This window comes from Watersipora subatra, chromosome 8, assembly GCF_963576615.1.
Source record: "Watersipora subatra chromosome 8, tzWatSuba1.1, whole genome shotgun sequence".
NCBI classification, from domain to species: Eukaryota; Metazoa; Bryozoa; class Gymnolaemata; order Cheilostomatida; family Watersiporidae; genus Watersipora; species Watersipora subatra.
This window is the reverse complement of record NC_088715.1, coordinates 39,315,262-39,338,340: the sequence shown is the minus strand read 5'-3', so window position 1 is coordinate 39,338,340 and position 23,079 is coordinate 39,315,262. Positions and strand designations below refer to the sequence as shown.

General features: G+C 36.6%; 2 protein-coding genes across 4 annotated transcripts in view; both read left to right on the top strand.

The window, feature by feature from the left end:
• The window catches only part of LOC137402121 (uncharacterized), a 60,891-nt gene extending 55,822 nt beyond the window's left edge, over positions 1-5,069 (top strand). Inside the window, exons 29-31 of the mRNA XM_068088586.1 lie at positions 730-878; positions 3,576-3,773; positions 4,555-5,069. Of these exons, the coding sequence (XP_067944687.1) occupies positions 730-878; positions 3,576-3,773; positions 4,555-4,674 (467 nt within the window). The 3' untranslated portion in view covers positions 4,675-5,069. The remainder of the gene's footprint in view (positions 1-729; positions 879-3,575; positions 3,774-4,554) is intronic.
• A 4,450-nt stretch (positions 5,070-9,519) lies between these two features.
• Positions 9,520-20,600, top strand: LOC137402122 (RUN and FYVE domain-containing protein 2-like). 3 transcript variants are annotated; one of them, XM_068088588.1, is made up of 5 exons: positions 9,520-9,678; positions 9,865-10,191; positions 14,969-15,052; positions 15,194-15,256; positions 20,205-20,600. In XM_068088588.1, the coding sequence occupies exons 1-5, from the start codon at positions 9,561-9,563 to the stop codon at positions 20,465-20,467; spliced, it is 855 nt and encodes a 284-aa protein (XP_067944689.1). In that variant the 5' UTR covers positions 9,520-9,560; the 3' UTR covers positions 20,468-20,600. The 3 variants fall into 3 exon arrangements, with proteins under 3 accessions (XP_067944689.1, XP_067944688.1, XP_067944690.1); XM_068088587.1 differs by having other exon boundaries at positions 9,520-10,191; XM_068088589.1 differs by lacking the exon at positions 20,205-20,600 and having other exon boundaries at positions 9,520-10,191; positions 14,969-15,112; positions 15,194-15,227.
• The last annotated feature ends 2,479 nt before the right edge of the window (positions 20,601-23,079 follow it).

Sequence of the window (23,079 nt, the reverse complement as noted above, 5' to 3'; positions counted from 1 at the left end):
ATCTGTCATGAGAGCCATTGACTACAGTGCCTATGTGTTTCCTTTAACTCGCATCAAAATTCCACTTACATTAAATGGTTTTTATTTAAGTACGCTAAACTATTCAAATATTTTATTGTAGTTATGATGCTCATCTAGACATGTTGCATGGTTGAGGTGTCGGGCACCAGCTTCTCAGAGTAGTTGTTATGTTCTGATAGAGTGTCACGCTTGCATTAGAGATAACAAGCTAGGAGTAGTTGCTAGCAATATTCCTGTGACAAGCTAAACTCACATCGGATGAATGTATGTCACATGTGACCATGTGAATAAGGAGGTCATGAAATAATATTAACACGAAGTAAAATACTAATAATAATAATTACTGGTAGTTTATAGTATGGCAGTAAAGGCCTGCTGCTTGAAAGCAGTAGGCCTTTCAAGCTTCATCTACCTTGAAAGCATTTTTACCCTTGTTTTGAAACCATGAAGAGTCTTCAGGATTGCCGGGATTTGAATCAAAATGTTTGGTGCTGTCAAAGATCACTGGCACATTACTGTGTCAGTGATCACTTTCTTCAATGTTTTAATGCCTTAAAACAAACTTCTATATAAGATGTATCATCATCTCAGCATCAGCGTCGCATCATCCAAAGTAGGAGGCTCCACATGGTTTGTTAGTTGTCTAGTTTGTTCTGCCACAGTTCATGTACCATAAACCATGAGTTACGAATCCTTTGTGCTCTCCAGGTGAGGTAGCTCAGGTAGAGATTTCTCGATTCTACTCACAAAGAGTAACGGCAAATGGAAACTGTCAGTTGTTCCTCATCACCATCAGCCAGTCATCTAAGAATGCTCCTCTGCAAGGGGACCCATCCATGAGTCTTATCGTACCAACTGTAAGCTCATTCCACCAGTTCAAACTGTTATACAGTAGGGGCTCCTACAACATAAATAATCCATTCCAGGAACAGGAATGTTTACATTATAGAGATTTTACGTTATATGAACAGTAAAATACATGTAAATGGCCTAATCCGTTTCAAGATCTTTCCAAATTCACCCCTTTGGCCATGCAAAAAGGAAAAACTTGACATAACCCATTTAATTTGTGGGCTGTACCGCAACTTCAGCATTATTGGTTTGCATCGACAACTTTTCACCTTTTTATTATCAATCTCACCGGTTTTATAGACCGTGATTGCGGTGATTTTACAACAAGTTGATGAGGGCTGCACATTTTCAGCGTTCATTTGCAACGATTTGCTCATTTGTTCTAAACACCAAAGTCTATTCTGCAAAGTGAAACTAATAACAAATATTTTGTACGTCTACAATAAGGCAAAACAGCAAAATATTTTTACTATAAAAAGCAGCTCTACCCGTTCGTCATCTATCTGTATCCAAGGGTCAAGGCTAGAATAAAAGATAAATTTCGACAATACTCCCAACTCCCTGCGCTCTCTCCGAATCATGGAAACGGCGTCTTCGCACTGAAATCACTGCGCACTGATCAGTGCGAAGCCAGTGCAAATTCGCAGCAAGGAAACAGCAATTGTGCAGTGGCTGCGCATAGCTCTCATGCTGTGGAGACAGATTCTTCGAGCGCCATAAACTAGTACAAAAGTTATCCTGCTTATCTTGTTTTTGCTATTCTTCCGATCTTCTTTCACTTAAATTTAATTATGGTCTGCTCCTACGAGGATGATGAGGTGATTACTTTCCTGGACTTTGTTATCGATACCAACACCTTTTGAAAAATAGGTAACAAGTCCTAATATAACATTTAATTAATATATTACTTAAATAAATATTTATTAAAAATATATTAGTTTGTAAAAATTGTGTTAAGGTTTGTAAAACCTTGTGAATGTGTATTGTAAATAAAAGTATAATGACGACAGAATCATAAAAAGACCGTTTCTGACGTTCGGTATCCGTGATCGATTCTATTTCTCCATCAGGCGATTCGATTTATACAATTTCTCTTCTCTGGCTAATTTGCTAAAAACCACTGCGCAGCATGTAAATGTACAATCCCCTCGACTTCGGAGGGGGCTGCATCGGAGTACTGCGCATCATGGAAACATAGTGATTGACAACTTGTATATTAGCATGAAAGAGACAGGGCAAGCCTTCAAGCTTTCTACTTATTTGATATGACTGGTTTACAAGTCGGCCATGAAAGAGTGTTCCTGTAACACAAGCAATGACTATTCGTGCATCATACAAACCATGCACTTACTAGATGTACTGTTTCTATCTGTACTGTTACTATCTGTACTGTTACTAGCTCTACTGTTACTAGTTTTACTGATTGTAGCTGTACTGTTACTAGCTGTACTATTAGTAGCCGTACTGTTACTAGCTGTACTGTTACTAGTTGTACTGTTACTAGTTGTACTGTTACTAGCTGTACTGTTACTAGTTGTACTGTTACTAGCTGTACTGTTACTAGTTGTACTGTTACTAGTTGTACTGTTACTAGTTGTACTGTTACAAGCTGTACTGGTACTAGCTGTACTATTAGTAGCTGTACTGTTACTAGCTGTACTGTTACTAGTTGTACTGTTACTAGTTGTACTGTTATTAGTTGTACTGTTACTAGTTGTACTGTTACTAGCTGTACGGTTACTAGTTGTACTGTTACTAGCTGTACTGTTACTAGCTGTACTGTTACTAGCTGTACTGTTACTAGCTGTACTGTTACTAGTTGTACTGTTACTAGTTGTACTGTTACTAGTTGTATTGTTACTAGTTGTACCGCTACTATCTGTACTGTTACTATCTGTACTGTTACTAGCTGTACTGTTACTAGTTGTACTGAAATTGCTAAAAAGAGTATCCTTTGATAATTATTAGTTACAAAATGTCGAGCCGTGGTGATACCCAAATACAAGCATACAATGCATGTTTTTTGTTGCGCCACGATTGTCAGATCTTATGGTCTAAGGCATTTGACCCGCTGGCGTCACCTGCTGGTGTTAGATTACTGAAAAGACCATTATTGGTTGCGAATGGAAGGCACTTGAATTGATCATTCCTCCTGTTACTGCTCTTGCATTGGTCACATTGTTGGCCACATCGGATGCTTGCTTCAACCTGAAACATGTGAAGCGTGTTTGTGTAGTGGTGAATGTTATTTTTACTAGTAGCTAGAGTTGCTAGTAACTAGTAGCTTGAGTTGCTAGTAACTAGTAGCTTGAGTTGCTAGTAACTAGTAGCTAGAGTTGCTAGTAACTAGTAGCTTGAGTTGCTAGTAACTAGTAGCTAGAGTTGCTAGTAACTAGTAGCTAGAGTTGCTAGTAACTAGTAGCTTGAGTTGCTAGTAACTAGTAGCTTGAGTTGCTAGTAACTAGTAGCTAGAGTTGCCACATGTATCAAAATGTTTCTCTGTTTAAACATTTTGGTACACGCATAATATTATATGATTACTCAAGTAGGACAGAAGGATAAACAAAATACTTAATTTTGATCAAGCCTTATGACACTACCAGGTAATAGGCCTATATTAGCACCAAGAGCTGATCTCTACAAATGTGTTCAACCATTTCCCATTTAATTTAGTAATTTTCATCTAAATTGTTATATTTTAGGCGCAATACATTTCGAGTGTCAAGTTCTCAGTGCCCGCTAAACCGTGGAGGAAGTTGAGCAATGGGCAGGTTGATGACTACAAGGCTAGTCTTGTAATTGTTGCTCGGTCATCACAAGTTGGCGCAATCAGACTTGATGGGGTGACATTATCTGGCTGGGAGTCTGTGGATGGTACATACTCAGTGACGAGAGTAGAGGTAAGTAGGGAGTGCCATGGCTTGTTATCAGCTCTTACAGCGAGTTATGTCTTTGCAAGCTCTTGTTTTTATCAAACTGTTATGGGTGGAGGTGATCATGTAATACTATTTATGGATATAAGTGGTCATGTTATACTAAGTATGGATATAAGTGATCATGTAATACTATTTATGGATATAAGTGGTCATGTAATACTAATTATGGATATAAGGGATCATGTAGTACTAATTATGGATGTAAGTGATCATGTAATACTAATTATAGATATAAGTGATAATGTAGTATTAATTATGGATATAAGTGATCATGTAACACTAATTATGGAGATAAGTTGTCATGTAATACTAATTATGGATATAAGTGATCATGTAATACTAATTATGGATATAAGTGATCTTGTAGTACTATTTATGGATGTAAATGATCATGTAATACTAATTATGGATATAAGTGATCATGTAATACTAATTATGGATGTAAGTGATCTTGTAATACTAATTATGGATATAAGTGATCATGTAATACTATTATACAGTTTTTTTCACTGTCAACAATCGTGTGTTATTCTTAATTAGAGCAAACTCTTAACATAGATGTAACTAAACTTGTCTTTGGGCAATTTTTTCTAACTTTGCGCATTTCTAAAATTGTGTAAGATCATTTCTGCAAAATGGTAAAGTAATCCTGTTTTTGAGACTTCAGACTATAGGGCTTTGAAAATCAGTTTCTGACACCGTATGACTTCGGTTTTGGACTTATAGTTGAACCAAACTGTTGCAGATTGCAAAGAAAGTGGGTGTGAGCTACTCCCTGACAAGCGACAACGGAGAGCTATTTGACGCTAGGCTTTGGGCAATCGCTGATAGAGAGAGCATAGCTGTACCATTAGGCATGCAGTAGGTGGGAACTTTGACTCAGCTCGTTCAATTTAGTTGAAAGTTACATGTTTTGGTAATCATGCAAGGAAGTACTTACTTATGCACAGGGTTGTAGGGAATGCTTAAGTCTGCTTCTATTGATGCTTTGTTCTTTTATATCCTAAAATGCCATTCTCATGCCATCAGTATATCCATATTATCCTTTACCATAATTGTTATGTAGATCTACAGGTTGTTTGTATTTGTTTGGTTTATTCATTTGCACACATGCTTTCTATCAATTTCTACTCTTGAAGTATTTATTGCATATTAAAAAATATTATCTTTTGTGCTTTATATCTAAGCTTAACATGGACTGTCTGCTACTCAGTATCTGTCAGTACTTGTCATCCTTCGCAATACAAGTCTGCTTCTCAATTGCATATTTCTTGTGTTTCTTTGACTATTAGGTCAGTCAGCAACAAGGAAAGATGATAGCAGAGCAGTCTCATGCACGATATTATTTGTTTTGCCGTTTTCTTTCTATTTCATGCAGTTTAGCATTCCTACACAGACTGTTTAAATCAAACAACCACTGGTCTTAATGTAACATAAACACCTCACGATTTAGTATAACGGTATGATAACCAGCAATAGTCAAGTGATAGCAGCAGCTCAGAGACAATCTTTGATATTAATAATTTCCACTGCGTTTCCATGACCCGCATAATTCACAAATTAGAGCCACTCCGCAAGTATCAGTTGTTATTTCGTAATGTTGCTTCAATGTGCGATGTCAGGCAATTTATCTTCTATCTCGATGTGTTGTATACTTACTGGGAAGTATTTATGGAAACTGAAGGCCAGAGTAGTTGAGTGTGTTTTAGATGAGCTAAACCAATATAATGACTATTATAGGTGCTACTGATGCTAGATACCTGTTTTAAGTTAACTAAACAAATAGAATGATGATTACAAGTGCTAGAATAGATAAATCAAGTTTTTGAGGGACTATCTTGGTAAGTAACTGAACATAGTATTGTTTGTTAACCGGTATCGGTTAACAAACCATTTGCTCATTTCTTTGTAACAACCACAATGGGACTTCATAAGTTAGCTTTTCAGCCAGTAAGGATAAATTTTAGAAATGTCTGAATTACAAGCTATTTGTGGCTGTGTCGAACAGTTCCTTGCTCATGTAGCATGTATGAATATCAAGAAAACAGTTTGCAAATTATGTCAGTTACAAAACAGGGTAGTGCATTCTTTAAATAGATTATATATTTTCATTGGCTCAATGCAGAGGAGTAGATGTAGTCATTTAAAGTCTTATATGGCATTGAAGTTGATTCTGTCTGAGCTGATAGTTCATTGCACCTAATATATGTCTACTGTCTGATAGTCTGCATGTACTCGGAATATGTCTTCCAACATCTTCCACCATTACCCTTTTCTAAGACTGAACAAGTTCATTAACTGATTCAATCGTGTTGGAGGTTCTCACACCAACAGTTCCACCTGATCTCCCTTCGTCATCAAAGTTTGTTTTGCCTTCTCTAAACAATTTTGGCCATTTGTAGGCATTTGTTTCTGGCTAAAACTGTTTTTTTCATAAACCTCCATTTATCCTGTAAATCTCACCGGGTTTACATCCTTCGACTACCAACAAGTTGATTGACAACTGATTTCTGTTCAATTCTGAAGCTTGTGTTTGGGTCAGCCATTTTGGGAAACATCAAAAAAGATCACATGGCCATGTAATCTCCAAGAGAAGTTAAGTGAATAATCAATAGCAATTATAGAAACTTAAAAAACCCACCGTATTTACTGAATGGCCGTCGTGTGAAAAGGCTCACGGACCTTGAATAATTTTGCTATAATACTGTTTATAAGAAGTCTGTCAAGTATTTAAAAATAGAGAAAGTCAACGTCACTTCAGCGGAGACGAAAGTTGGTAGAAAATATATCTTTCAATAAACTGATTCTCAATCAACTTACCCACACCTTCTAGTTTTCTATAAATTTCTAAATGTCTTTCAAGCAAAGAAGATTAGACAAACATTAACATGAACTAAATTGACTCATGCGGTCTGACATAAATGTTCCTGCTCAACATTTCTGCAACTCTTTCTAGCTCTCACATTTACAGCCAAACTTTTGATCAAGGTTTTTTAAGACTGTCGCTCACTTTTGGAGGCAGGAAACTACGTATCAGAAAACTTTCAGGAAACTATCAGCAGACAGTACAATCTGATTTTTTACATTCGCAAGAATGTACATTCGTGGTGGGAGAGATCAACAGCACACTACATTTTTTAAATGTTCAATAAAGATATTAAATTATTATTTATTAAGGTAGGAGACAGTTGGTTTTAGTTCAAGGGTACATTGCGACGCGTTTATTAAATAACAATAAAAAACAAACTTTATAACTTAACAATATAGTGAAATTATGAAAAGGTAAAATAACTGCTATAAATTTTATTTGTTATTGTAGACTAGCGCACTATCAGGTGTTCAAAAGGTTTCTATAAGAAATCATTTTCTTTGACCATTCATTAAATCAGTTGTTCTGACTCCATTTTCATTTGAATTCTAGAATCTACATATTCTGATGGGTTTTCATGCAGGTAATACCAACCTTACGTTATTAATGCAGTGTCATGGCAAAAATGTTTGACAAAAAATTAAATTTGCAAAAATTACAAATTATGGCATAATTACAAACTAGTTGTTCTAGCTGCTAATATACACACAGAAATAACAGATGTTAGTTGTTCTAGCTGCTGATATGCGAAATCTGATCCAAAAGTTCCCGGAATGGAGTTGTATACACTTGCATATCCGCACGATGGAAAAACCCGCTGCAGCGTTTGCTGGGAAACATCTCCGGAGTGTTGTCACAAACTTTCAGGTTGCTATGACAGCGCGTTCTCATGTAAGCCAACGATATGTCAAGGTCTGTCAGGTGCATTCTTCACTTTAAAAAAAAATTATCGTCATGTCTAATAAACCGGAACGACATATTTGCATTAAATTTTGTGTGAAAGTAGAGGAAACAAGGATATTATTAGACATGACGTTAAAAAAATTTTAAAAAGCGACGGATGCACCTGACAGACCTTGACATATCATCATCTCACATGAGAACGCGTAGTCATAGCAACCTGAAATTTGGTGACAACACTCCGGAGGTGCTTCCCAGCAAACGCTGCAATGGGTTTTTCCATCGTGCAAATAGGCAAGTGTATGCAACTCCATTCCGGGAATTTTTGGATCAGACCTCGTACACACAGAAATGACAGATGTTAGTTGTCCTAGCTGCTAATACACACACAGATATGACAGATGTCAGTTGTACTAGCTGCTAATACACACACACAGATATGACAGATGTCAGTTGTTCTAGCTGCTAATACACAGATGGTGTTAAAAACAACATGCTGCCTTAAATACATGCTCTGAGGATTAAGATAGAAGGACTTCTGTAAGATGTGACTTGTGATTCATGCGCTAAGTCTGCCTTTAACATGTTAACTCATTGCATTTGTTATCAGAGGTAACTCCTTGCCCATGTTATCATAGTTAACTCATTGCCCATCTTATCGTAGTTAACTCCTTGCCTATGTTATCAGAACTAACTCTTTGCTTTGCCCTTGTTATCAAAGTTAACTCCTTGCCCTTGTTATCAAGGTTAACTCCTAGCCCTTGTTATCAGAGTTAACCTCTTGCCCTTGTTATAAGAGTTAACTCCTCGCCTTTGTTATCAGAGTTAAAGCCATGCCATTGTTATCAGAGTTACCACTTTGCCCTTGTAATCAGAGTTAACACCTTGCCCTTGTTATGAGAATTAACTCCTTGCCCTTGTTATTAGAGTCCAACTCCTTGCCCTTGTTATCAGAGCTAACACTTTGCCCTTGTAATCAGAGTTAACACCTTGCCCTTGTTATGAGAATTAATTCCTTGCCTTTGTTATCAGAGTTAGCACTTTGCCCTTGTTATCAGAGTTAACACCTTGCCCTTGTTATGAGAGTTAACTCCTTGCCCTTGTTATGAGAGTTAACTCCTTGCCCTTGTTATCAGAGCTAACTCTTTGCTCTTGTTATCAGAGTTAATAAAAATAGGTAAGTGTAATGACCTGCGAACAGCTTGTCTTTGCACCAACCATCAATAGACAATCAAGAATAATAACCTTACTTTAATATTTCGCATACATAAATGCTGCAGTAAATACATTTTATATTTAAATATATTTGTTAGACAATTCGGTAGCACTCTCGCACTCGTTATACCTTCCTGAAGGTGAACATGTTTCATGAATGTGAACTTTAACAACCATGGAGAATTGAGCAAGGGGTTGTTTTTATAGCAAGAGGTTGTTATTCCACATTTACATTACGAGCTGCTGAATATAAGGTAGTTGTAGCAAACCATCAAGGAAGGTGGTTTCATTTTGAATTTCTGATGGATCAGTTAAGCGCTTGTTTCAAAAAAAGGTTATAACAGTTTTCATGTAATTTCAACTTTCTTGGGTGACGGGTATTTTTGATAATACTATGTGGAGGAACTGAAATAAACAGTGTCTTGTAAATTCACTACATTTAGATATAACGCTGAAGTACATGAATAATAGACACAGATTTGTAACTGAGAACCAGTAGACTGAGCAATAGATTTTTGTGTCGTGAATAATAGTGGCGTACAATCACTCATTCAGAACCTCTAAAACTGCAAGATAATGAGTTTTCCCGGTGCTCTGTTAAATGATAAACACTTTAACAGAAAGAATGCATAAGCTATTAGCTTCAGATGTCATCATTCACCATGGCAACACTAGAATATCTCACAAAAACAGACTTGTGCAGATAAGTAGTTGGTTGCAGGCAGTTTACAACTACGCACATCACCGCTTCAAGTTCACATTCACATATGAGTAAGTTTTCGATGTCCTCGAGAAGCAGTGAGCTCCACCAGCTACTCATGAAGTACATGAGCTCAGGGGAAAATTCAGAAGAGCTACGAAGCGAGTTGAGGAACTCAACTGTAGGTATGAGATATAGCACTATAATGCTCTTGAGAAGTCAGACTACGAAGAGTACAGTCCTTCAAGTAGCGGTTGTTAAGAACGATTTGGAGACAATCAAGTGCATGATCGCTGGCTTTGATTCCGATCAGCAATACATACTTCTCAAAATTCAAACTCAGCTCACAAGAAAAATGGACTCTCTTTTAGCTGGAACACTGACAGGCATAACAGGCATCACCGCTATACACTGGGCTGCTAGGAATAATCAGACTGATATAATGGTGTACTTGTTAAAAGATCTTTCTCAAGAACAAAGAGGTCAAATACTCAAATTACAAGACAACGTTGGCAATACAGCTCTGCATGATGCCGCTAATAAAAGCCACCTCAAAGCTTTGTCTTTGCTGTTAACTGCTGTTTCACCAGATGAAATGGCTCAGTTGCTGAGCATTAAAAACAAATATGATAAAACCGTAGAGATGATAAAAGACTTACCCCAGCTCTCATCTGGATATGCTCGGTGGAACTCTCTAGGTAGGTGCAAGCGGGTAGGCTAGATGTCTCTAGCAAAGATTTCATAAGTGCTGTTATTGTCTCAATGTTCTAATATGAAATAACGATTTGTCCGTCCACAAAGTGTCTTATAATTCTCATCTCTGAACATATCTATAAAGCTACATAGTATTAATCATGACACGAATAGTTATGATTAAACAAAAAGCTTCTGGTGGACTTTAATTTAATTTTACTCATTGGTTTGTACTTGCAAGCATGACCACTAGAAAGTTTGTATTTACAAGCTTGACCAATAGAAAGTTTGTATTTACAAGCTTGACCAATAGAAAGTTTGTATTTACAAGCTTGACCAATAGAAAGTTTGTATTTACGAGCTTGACCACTAGAAAGTTTGTATTTACAAGCATGACCAATAAAAGGTTTGTATTTACAAGCTTGACCAATAAAAGGTTTGTATTTACAAGCTTGACCAATAGAAAGTTTGTATTTACAAGCATGACCAACAAAAGGTTTGTATTTACAAGCTTGACCAATAGAAAGTTTGTATTTACAAGCTTGACCAATAGAAAGGTTTGTATTTACAAGCTTGACCAATAAAAGGTTTGTATTTACAAGCTTGACCAATAGAAAGTTTGTATTTACAAGCTTGACCAATAGAAAGTTTGTATTTACAAGCATGACCAACAAAAGGTTTGTATTTACAAGCTTGACCAATAGAAAGTTTGTATTTACAAGCTTGACCAATAGAAAGGTTTGTATTTACAAGCTTGACCAATAAAAGGTTTGTATTTACAAGCTTGACCAATAGAAAGTTTGTATTTACAAGCTTGACCAATAGAAAGTTTGTACTTCTAAGCTTGACCAGTAGAATTTTTTTATTTTCAAGCTTAACCAATAGAAAGTTCTTATTTCCAAACTCAACCGATAGAAGGTTTGTATTCCTTAGCTTGACCAATAGAATGTTTGTATTTCCAAGCTTGACCAACTGAAAGTTTGTATTTCTATGCTTGAGCAATAGAACGTTTGTATTTCCAAGCTTGACCAGTAGAAGGTTTGTAGTATTAAACTTGACCAATAGAAGGTTTGTATTTCCAATCTTGACCAATAGAAGGTCTTTATTTCTAAACTTGACCAATAAAAAGTTTGTATTCCTAAACTTGGCCAATAGAAGGTTTTAAAACAGCTTCAAGTGACGTGATAGTTGGAACTTTTTAAACTCTCTTTAATATTTAAAGTTTAAAAACTGATAATCAGTTAAAATAATATAATATTTATATTTATAATAAATAGTATGGGTGATAGATGAGAAAGCCCCTACAGTAAGTCTAGTATGGGTGATAGATGAGCAGGCCCCTACAGTGAGTCCAGTATGGGTGATAGATGAGCAGGCCCCTACAGTAAGTCTAGTATGGGTGATAGATGCGTGGGCCTCTACAGTAAGTCTAGTATGGGTGATAGATGAGCAGGCCCCTACAGTGAGTCCAGTATGGGTGATAGATGAGCAGGCCCCTACAGTGAGTCTAGTATGGGTGATAGATGAGAAAGTCCCTACAGTAAGTCTAGTATAGGTGATAGATGAGAAAACCCCTACAGTAAGTCTAGTATGGGTGATAGATGAAAAAGCCCCTACAGTGAGTCTAGTATGGGTGATAGATGAGTAGGCCCCTACAGTAAGTCTAGTATGGGTGATAGATGAGTAGGCCCCTACAGTGAGTCTAGTATGGGTGATAGATGAGTAGGCCCCTACAGTAAGTCTAGTATGGGTGATAGATGAGTAGGCCCCTACAGTAAGTCTAGTATGGGTGATAGATGAGTAGGCCCTTACAGTAAGTCTAGTATAGGTGATAGATGAGTAGGCCCTTACAGTAAGTCTAGTATGGGTAATAGATGAGTAGGCCCTTACAGTAAGTCTAGTATGGGTGATAGATGAGTAGGCCCCTACAGTAAGTCTAGTATGGGTGATAGATGCGTGGGCCTCTACAGTAAGTCTAGTATGGGTGATAAATGAGTAGGCCCCTACAGTAAGTCTAGTATGGGTGATAGATGAGTAGGCCCTTACAGTAAGTCTAGTATGGGTAATAGATGAGTAGGCCTCTACAGTAAGTCTAGTATGGGTGATAGATGAGCAGGCCCCTACAGTAAGTCTAGTATGGGTGATAGATGCGTGGGCCTCTACAGTAAGTCTAGTATGGGTGATAGATGAGTAGGCCCTTACAGTAAGTCTAGTATGGGTGATAGATGAGTAGGCCCTTACAGTAAGTCTAGTATGGGTAATAGATGAGTAGGCCTCTACAGTAAGTCTAGTATGGGTGATAGATGAGCAGGCCCCTACAGTAAGTCTAGTATGGGTGATAGATGAGTAGGCCCCTACAGTAAGTCTAGTATGGGTGATAGATGAGTAGGCCCCTACAGTAAGTCTAGTATGGGTGATAGATGAGCAGGCCCCTACAGTAAGTCTAGTATGGGTGATAGATGAGCAGGCCCCTACAGTAAGTCTAGTATGGGCGATAGATGAGTAGGCCCCTACAGTAAGTCTAGTATGGGTGATAGATGAGTAAGCCCCTACAGTAAGTCTCGTGTCGCACTGTTATACAAAGGTTTATGATAGTAACCCTTAAAGAGGTTGCTGATACAGATGGTGTCAGCTAATTGGATAAGGCCTTTTACGATACAATGTGTTCCTTTTTGTGATGTAAATATCGCCAAATCTTCTTCTACTGTTTACTAGTAATTCAGTAAAGATCTCTAGCTCATTAGATGAGGCTTTATATATCAGGTAGTAATCTATACATATCTGACAAAACAGGTCTAGTAGTTATTTTGCTTAAGAGTCAATGTTTGAATAAACAATTGGTTTTATTTTTGTTTCGGATCCTAAACAAAAATTCGGAACTTAAGCTTTCTGAGCTGAGAAAACTGGAAAACGTGCTTCGGTTGCCTACTGACTCTTATTTTGTCTTTCTACCACCCTACTCTCCATCACTCTCTCTCATCACTCTTCCAATCCCACTCTTTCTACCTCTCCACTCTTCATCACTCTCTCTTATCACTCCTCCAATCCCATTCTTTCTACCTCTTTACTCTCCATCACTCTCTCTTATCACTCCTCCAATCCCACTCTTTCTACCTCTCCACTCTCCATCACTCTCTCTTATCACTCATCCAATCCCATTCTTTCTACCTCTCCACTCTCCATCACTCTCTCTTATCACTCCTCCAATCCCAATCTTTCTACCTCTCCACTCTCCATCTCTCTCTCTTATCACTTCTCCAATCCCACTTTTTCTACCTCTCCACTCTCCATCATTCTCTCCTATCACTCCTCCAATCCCACTCTTTCTACCTCTCCACTCTCCATCACTCTCTCTTATCACTCCTCCAATCCCTCTCTTTCTACCTCTCCACTCTCCATCTCTCTCTCTCTCATCACTCATCCAATCCCTCTCTTTCTACCTCTCCACTCTCCATCACTCTCTCTCTTTCATCACTCCTCCAATCCCAATCTTTCTACCTCTCCACTCTCCATCTCTCTCTCTTATCACTCCTCCAATCCCACTCTTTCTACCTTTCCACTCTCCATCTCTCTCTCTTATCACTCCTCCAATCTCAATCTTTCTACTTCTCCACCCTCCATCACTCTCTCTTATCACTCCTCCAATCCCATTCTTTCTACCTCTCCACTCTCCATCACTTTCTCTTATCACTCCTCCAATCCCAATCTTTCTACCTCTCCACTCTCCATCTCTCTCTCTCTTATCACTCCTCCAATCCCAATCTTTCTACCTCTCCACTTTCCATCACTCTCTCTTATCACTCATCCAATCCCACTCTTTCTACCTCTCCACTCTCCATCACTCTCTCTCTCTCTCTCTCTCTCTCTCTCTCTCTCTCTCTCTCTCTCTCTCTCTCTCTCTCTCTCTCTCTCCCTCTCTCTCTCTCTCTCTTATCACTCCTCTTATCTCCCTTTCTCTCTCTCATTTAGTTCTTCTGTCATATTCAATTATTGTATACGGAGATGTGCTCCTTGAAGTTTACAAAATACTGGCTGTACATCGGAGTTTGAATAATGCACCATTTTATTTGTCACAAAAAGAACAAGCCTGAGCTAGCAAGGCTGCAATGCAGCTGCTACAGATACAGCAACTCTTGTGATGGTGGAAAATAGTGTCACCACGCTTAAGAGGGTATTTCTCTGATCTAGAAATGGATTGAAATTATTAAATTTCTTTGTAATGGAAAAATTGCTTCAACATTTGAACAACTTCTATGTACAGTTTTCTTGAATGGGTTGAAATTGACAGTTGAACTGTATTTGAACTGCAGACAGAACACATTCTTGTTTGTAACTTCCACCATTACTGCCCATAGAATGAGGCTGACTTGTAATGAAAGGTTGGCCATACTTTGGTCTTACTACCACTATTCTTGGATTAGTTACACAATATACTAGTATTATATACATGTCTATGGCTAGTACACAATATACATCTGTGTAATAGGTAAAATAACTTACATGTACTTTGTTTCCAGGAAAACCTTATAAGCCTTTATAAACAGCCATTTATATAAACCATTCATTGACGGTCTGTCAGTTTCACATAAATTAGTTATTTCATGTGAAACAAGGAAATGTAAACATCGTAATGCCAATGAGACTAGCCACGACAAATGCTTGCAAGTGTGCTGGGCTTGCTAGCTAGCAGCAAAAGTAGGGTAAGCATCTTGTCTTTACGTGTCAAAGGAATTCTAGTTTAATAAAACAATACACGCATATTACAGGGGCTCTATTTTACAGAACTCAAAGATGCCAAACAAAGAATAATGGAACTCGAAGGTCGTGTAAAACAGCTAGAGATAAATGACAGCAAGCGGGTGGCAGGTATAAAGAGAGTTATAGTGCTAGCTCAATAAAAAAGAAAACGGCTGACCTTGTAACCTTGTAAGTCAATCTTACTATTTTTTATTTTGTTCATAGATGGATGATTATTTTGGCTTACCGTCATACCGTATTTTCATGTAGAACTTGAAAGTTGCCAACAGAAATCAGACAACTTACAAAAACAAGTGGAACAGCAAGAGAAAGGTGAGCTGTCAATCTCCAATCTCTAATCTTCAACATTACCCTTTAATCGCCATGATTCGATGATCTGAGTTACTTTAACCCTTCAAGTATGTTTGTCTTCTTGCAACGATTGTAAAAAGTTATCCAGCTATTACTCTATCTCAAACATTTTACTCCTATATAGTTAAAAACATTTGAATTTTCCAAAAAACATTGCTATAAATTTTAAAACTTCATAGAAAATAAAGTATTAATCCTGTCCTAAGGTAGCATTTGTCTAGTGAACTAGAGGGCTCAAGGGTGAACAACAAAGTACTCTTCACTTTCCATAAGAGCCCCTAGTCGTGATGGGAAAGAGATTCCACCTTAACTTTGTCTCCCTACCGAATCAACAATGTAGATAGCTTGCTCTCTGACAGGAAATTGCCTAACTGAGGTTTGATGAGAACATTTAATTATTTGTTATAGGAATTAGTAACACTGTACAAAAGGCAGCATTATTATTACTATTATTTCTAGAAATTCCCTTGTCATACAGCTCACGACCCAAGTGATAATGAAAAAATAAAGGGCACTGTTGGTTGAGAAATGCAATATTAGCAGTCAAATGGCACTGCAGTGCAATAGGAGAACTGCAATGGTAGCTGCAATGGCAGCTGTAATGTACTAGGTGTGGGTGTTATTATATACAACAAACAACAATAATGAAAGAACAAGATTATATGTTTATATCTCTCCCCTGCAATAGGAGAAATGCAATATTAGAAGTAAAATGGCAAGCTGCTGTGTAATATACACAGGCGGGGGGGGGGGAGGGGGCTGTATATCATTGGTCATAGCAACCAATATCAAGAAATTGTGATATTTATCTAGATTTCTGTATTTATATATAAAGAATTATGCTGAATGTAGAAATCTAACCAGATGTTAGCTGGTTGTCATAGAAATAGCTGTATGTCTATAAGAAAATGTAGGCCTATTACTTAATTTTTGCAGATATTAAAAATGGCCTGGCAGCACCGCGATGTTGGGCACAGCCGTAGTATCATCAACAAAATCTTTAAAAAAATAATAACAGTAATATATTGCACACCATCGGTCACTATATACTTTGATCTTGTAAATTTGAGTGATTATTCTTATGACTAAATCTTATAATAATCTTATAAAATCGAATAATTATTCTTACAATTTAATATTGTAATAGCCTAATCTTATAAAAATCGTTAAAAAAATATCATCATCATTTTCTTTACTTTCACTGCTTTGGACATCAGTTGGAATACCAAAGTATTCATAATAAGTATCCAAAATGTCAGTCTGATAATCAGCAAAAAAGAAACGATTACTTTTCAGTACTTGTACATTTATTACAGAAACTTTCGGCAATTGGACAATGCCATAGACTGGTGAAATGTGCACAATTTTCTTGTAAAATATGCACGGCTTAATAGTTCTACTATCTGTTGCACTGCTTTATTGGTGTTTTGTTTGCCGGTCTTAATTTTGATTAAAAAAAGCTTGTCAGGTTTTAATGGCGAATTTAGGCCAAAATAATCTGTCTAGTTATGTATTATCTGATCAGATGGGTAGGTTTTAGGATATTGTTTCAACTTGTCAAAGACTTGGTAACATATTTAAACATGTTTATATGTTTTGTATAATTATTATTTTTAAATGACTCTACACAAAAGTGGTTAAATTTTTTGATGGGATTTTAGTACAAGGGTTTGGTTACGGCGGTTGACGGATAATTTTTCGAGAGTTGTGTGCGCATATGCATTTATCATAAAGCTCCCAAACAATCAATTTGCTCGTGTTTGGTCGTTGGATTATTATTATTACTATTATTATTGCGGGAAAAGGTTTTGGATCTTGTAGAAAGTATTTTTAGTGTAGAAAATTTTTATAAAACCCTACATATTAATACAACATATATTAGCACTACATAATAGGAATTTAATTAAAAATTTGTCATTTACTCTTGATGAGACGTAGAGATATAATTGTACAGAAAGTCTTTAAATGATATCTTGTGAAAATTGTTTTACTTTCTAGTTAATGAATTATTAAACTTTTTTATAACTTTGGCAATTGTAACTGTATTTTAGATTAATAATTTGTTATTGTACATGTATATTTGCTAAACTTCTACACTTTTTCTGCTAATAATCACAATTTTTGTGATGTTGAAAGTTAGGAGTAAATCTAAATAACATCCTAAACCTTTTGCTTATTGTTAGTAATGATAGTAATAATAATAATCAGTAATGATAGTAATAATAATCAGTAATGATAAACAAAAACTGAATCAATAGATAATAGTGTTGATACGATCTCATCACAGCTTACTGATGAGGAATGGCAAGTATATAATGAAAATGTTTCAGCTTCCTTTTTTAGCACAATTACATGTAGGCCTAATTAATCAACAATCAACTTACTGAGGTGGAAATAAATATCAAAACTTGTATAATTACACTTGTACGATTTTACTATTCATAGTTCTATTAAAAATAGAGTCTTAAAGGTCAACAAGCTGTTACCTCGACTATAACTCAACACGACTTGCTGATAGACAAAAACTAATTAAAAGTTATGTCTGATAGTTTACCATACCATAAGGCCTTTATTTGAACACCCATAACTAGTAGAATGCCACTATATGAGCAGGGTTGAACAATACAGTGCGACCCTTTAATTGACCGCCACCCTTTAATTGACCGCCAATTTTACATTCATTTTGTTTGATCTTTACAAACTCATAATAGAAAACGATCAGTAGGAAAATGTCCCTAAAAAGGTACTAATAATGATTCGGTTACATGAATCACAATTAATTTTTTCGATGTTTCCACAGTTTTAGTGACAGTGTACCTGAGAAGATTAATTGTCACAATCACCAGAACTACATTATGCTTCAAAGTACCGTAAAACCTCTTATTGAATGCCATGACGCTCTTTTTTCCAGCCCTTCCTTTATAATGGCGGCCAATTGAGGGTGACGTTCAAATAGGGGTTGGTGTTGTATTTTTCAAACAGCTCGTCAGAATTTTGGGAAGTTAAATTTAGCTTTTTTACGGGCATGGCAAATGTCTCCTATATTTTGCTCTCTTTTTTTCGGTGGAGCAATATTAAACCTTTAAGAGGCAATAAATCTATTAACTTACTTCCAACTTGTCAAAGATCTCTTAATAAGTATGCATTGAGATACAGAGAAATATCTCTACCAGTTGATATCTATTGCTTGCAATTAACCTGCGATGATATTATAGCCTGTGTCTTGCTTTGCAATTTGTTTGAGCGTTAATTTGTATTTCATTCTAAATTTGAAAACTTATTTTTATTTTATATTTATACTTACCAATTTTAGATAAAAGCTCATTGCACTCATTGAGATGTTTGCTAGAGTTTGCAGCCAAAACTAGCTTTTTATGTGCAATAGAAGAGGAGTTATGAGCGTCGATCCATTGTAAGCCGTGTCAAGATAACAGCAAGAATGGTATTAAATAATATGCTATAAATGTGCAAGCTTATAAGTTATATAATGATAATCTATCAAATGCTACAGAGATATATTCATGAACAAGTTACATAAATGAACCATACTTATATTACATACAGAAACAAAAATTAACATTTTTAAAACAAAAGTATTTCCATCGTTTGCTGGGATAGCTGTGTTCTGATTGTTGCTTTCGATGGAGCAAACATATTTTGGTTTTCCAATACCTTTCACAGTATCTTCTGACCTCAAATTTTTTTCTGCATTGCATAGTTAGTGCATATTAGCGTCCAAACAATTTTTAGGCAGAGCAAAACTTTTACGCGCTGTATAAATGCAGTACGTAAAAGTTTTGCTCTATCAAAAAGTTTTCCTTTAGCACAAAGGCAACTCTTAAAAGCTTTGCTCGCTAAACGTAATTTTTGTACCATCATAAATGTAAACCGTTTTATAGACATGTACTTTGAAGTATCAAGACGGTGTTAAGCAAGAAACTATACTATTATCCTGAGACAGTTATTAATTATTTCTATGGTGTTGCTTTCAAAATTTTAACGAAACAAACTGAAAGTTTTGGAGTTGGACAATGAGATAATTGATTGTTATTGATATAAACGATTCATTATTATTATGATTTTGTGGACACTTTTCTACTGATCACTTGATGTTATGGGCTCATAAAGAATAAAGATCAAAGATTGTCAAAGTGACGTTCAATTGGAGGTGGTGTTCAAATACAGGGTGGGGCTTTAATTTTCAACCCTTCTCTCATAGTGGCGGTCAAATAAAGGTGGCGTTCAAATAGAGGTGACGTTCAAATAGAGATGGCGTTCAGTTAAAGGTTTTACGGTAACCAAGGTCTTAATCTGATTCATTATCTCTAGTTTCATTCATAATGTCATTTACAATCTGACCTGAAGACCTTACAGTGTTTTGATGAACAATGAGAACACTCTTCAGGAACACCGTATACCGTAATAGCAGCCATTTTATGGCATATTGTAACTTTGGACCATTAAAAGCGTCTTTAAAACTTAAGAGCATTCTGTCCATTTTTTAATTTTAGTGCTTTATGGTTTTTACATGAAACTATGATAAAGACATCATTGAAATAGTTAGCAACTGTATCGGCACAGAGGCACAAAAGTTCCTTGTTTAACTCAGTCTAATGCTTTGATGTATATGAAAAATGGTTTAGCAAAAATACTGATCCTGACGACGTTAATGATGCTTTGCCCAAAAAAAGTGCAAAATATAGACGATATTAGCATTGCTTCGCCCATAAAAGTTTGTCTTCCCGAAATTTTGATGAGATTTCAATTTGTACCCACTTCTTGTACACTTGTACACTTGTGCCTGTTCAGCAATTTGTACCCACACTCTTCCATGTGCCTGTGCAGCTATTTGTACCCACACTCTTCCATGTGCCTGTGCAGCTAACAAGTGCTCTATTTGAAACTGCAGAGCTTCGAAGCCTATCTGCTGCCAGTATAAGAGTGCTGGAAATGCTAAAAGAGATGGATGAGTTTAACAGGAGATGTTTCACTACAGATGACACGGGAGACCAAGAGCATGAGAGTGAATTCTTGAGTGAAATAACAAAGAGTTCTATCAGCACTGGTGATACAAAGACTTCTATCAGCATTGGTGATACAAAGACTTCTATCAGCATTGGTGATACAAAGACTTCTATCAGCATTGGTGATACAAAGGTGTTATCAATGTGAACACTTATTAACACTGTGTAGGGAACTCATCCCAGTCCTCTACTCTCCACAAAACAAGCAAATAAACACGCCAATTGTCTAATCATCAGATTATATATATTTTGCTATAAAAATATATAAATACATAAAGTTACATGCAGTAAATCCTTGAACAATCATGCAGAGAGTGTGCGCATACTACTCTGTCCAAACTATGTTAGTCCTTCAATACTGATCTTCTTGTGATAGGTTCCGTCCCTTTACTATTTTCTCCGCAATCTCTTACTTTGTCCTCTCAGCCTACCGAGTCGGCTCACCGGCAGTCGACTCTCCTGCCAAGACAGGGGACTCGGCTATGCCAGTATTCGTAAGGTTGGCCACGCCGGCCCTGGTCACAGTGCTCTGCTGTAACCGGGGCCAGTGGCGTTACACTATTCATTAAACATTGACTAAGATGTTAACACCTGTTAATACGGCCATTATATAAAATGTTATCAATATGAATGTCTATTACTGCTGCCAACACAATGCTGTCAACAATTCGAACAGCTATTAACACTGCTAATATAAATATATTACCAGTTTGAATGAAGGTTAGCAGTTTACACATGTTAGCACTGCAAGTTACTAGGAGCAAACTACTAACTAACGTTTTAAATTTTGAAATTAATTCTTTTAGTCTCTACGTGTAGCTGATTTCGGCACTAAAGTAGATATACTTGACCTCACCTTGCAATGTTGACAGAAATCTGCAGCACAATTGTATAATTGAACTATAACTATGGGCCAAATTCTAATTTCGTAATTATAAGATTGAAGTAATCCTATCACAAGTTATTGCATCTCGTCGTCATAATTGATTTTCAAACTACCGCGAGTCACTTTAGAAAACTGTAAAATAGACACCTTGACTTAGAACAGCAGTTTAATTGTATGTCCTTGTTAGAGTCACAATATAAGCCGGTTTACTTTCTAGCAACTATTTCCAACCCCTTATAGAAACATGTGCGGTATTCTAGTTACCGGGTATCTGGCACTCCAGTTCCTAGTTGCACAGCACTTTAGTTATTTGCTGTGTAGCAAATTTGACTTGAATTGATTTGATTGACCAACTGTTACCCTCTTAATTCTTACAGGGCATAATTCGTAATTTATACAAGACATTTGTTTGACATGAAGTTATTGATAATATAGTAAGAAAAAGAACACCACACTCATTATAAGTTGTGAAGTATTCCACTTACTCAATGGGTAGCACTCTAGTTACTCAATGGGTAGCACTCTAGTTACTCAATGGGTAGCACTCTAGTTACTCAATGGGTAACACTCTAGTTACTCAATGAATAGCACTCCAGTTACTGAATGGATAGCGCTCCAGTTTCTCCAAAGGTAGCACTACAGTTACTCAATTGGTAGTGCTCCAGTTACTCAATGGGTGGCTCCACAGTTACTCAATGGGTGGCACTACAGTAACTCAATGGGTGGCAAACCAGTTACTCAATGAGTAGCACTACAGTTGCTCAATGCATATCCCTATAGTTGCTGAATACATAGCAGTATCGTTACTGGTTACTAAGAACTCACATATGTACAGATGAAATCATGTTCTGATCTGCCAAAATGCTTCAGTTATGATGCAGATCAGTTTTAACCATGAATATTGTTTACTGTGATAATAACTTTATCTTTAGCAAACTTTGGATTTTCATATACAAGTACATGTATAACTTTCACTCAAATAGAGTCGATCAGTTTAAAAGAAACCAGTTAGTTTTTGAGATGAATATTATATGATTTTTATCCTATTATCATGATATTACATTTGGTTTAGTGCTGATGCAGACACAAGTTAGGACTAACAGCTCCTATAAATATTTAAAATAGCTATAGATATAATGATACAGACTGTAGTAACAACACTGAAGGAATACAAAAAGCTAGAACAGAAATAAATGATATAAACGTTACTTTGAACTGACAAGGAGTAATTCTGTTCAGTGAACTAACATAAATTTTTACTGGAGGTCACCTTTGCCTCGACAGGCAACTTTGCACTTTAGCAGCCACAAGAACTGCTGTTTAATGCAGTCTGATGTGCAGCTGTAAATATTCCTTCTGTAAATGGTAAGATGCAAAGACAGGCCATCTAGGCAATATTAGGCTTTGCACTTTAAATGTCAGTCAACACGCTTCTTCCATCTGTCTCAGATTTATGGAATACTAGCTGTACTACCCGGCATAACACGGGTATTACAAATCAGCTTATAAACAATGAGAGGTAATGAGAGTTGCCTGCCACTCTGCTATTAGCCTGGCACATTGCCAATGGAAAATTTGAGTAAGTGTGCTAATTAGATCTACCAGCTTCTATGGAACTACGTCATGATTTCCTATTCGCTTTGATATAGGTACAGTGAAACTTCGGTTCTTGAATGCTTCGGTTCCCGACCAATTCGGTTTTTGACCAAAAAAATTGAAATTAGTTCACTTCAGATCTCGAACATAAATTCGGTTTTTGACCAAACCGGAGCATGCGCATTAAAATGAAACATTCGTTAACAAAAGGAGAAGCATGTTACGCTTAATAAATTTCTTAAAAAAAGGAAAAAACCATCTGGGACAACATCCCTCTA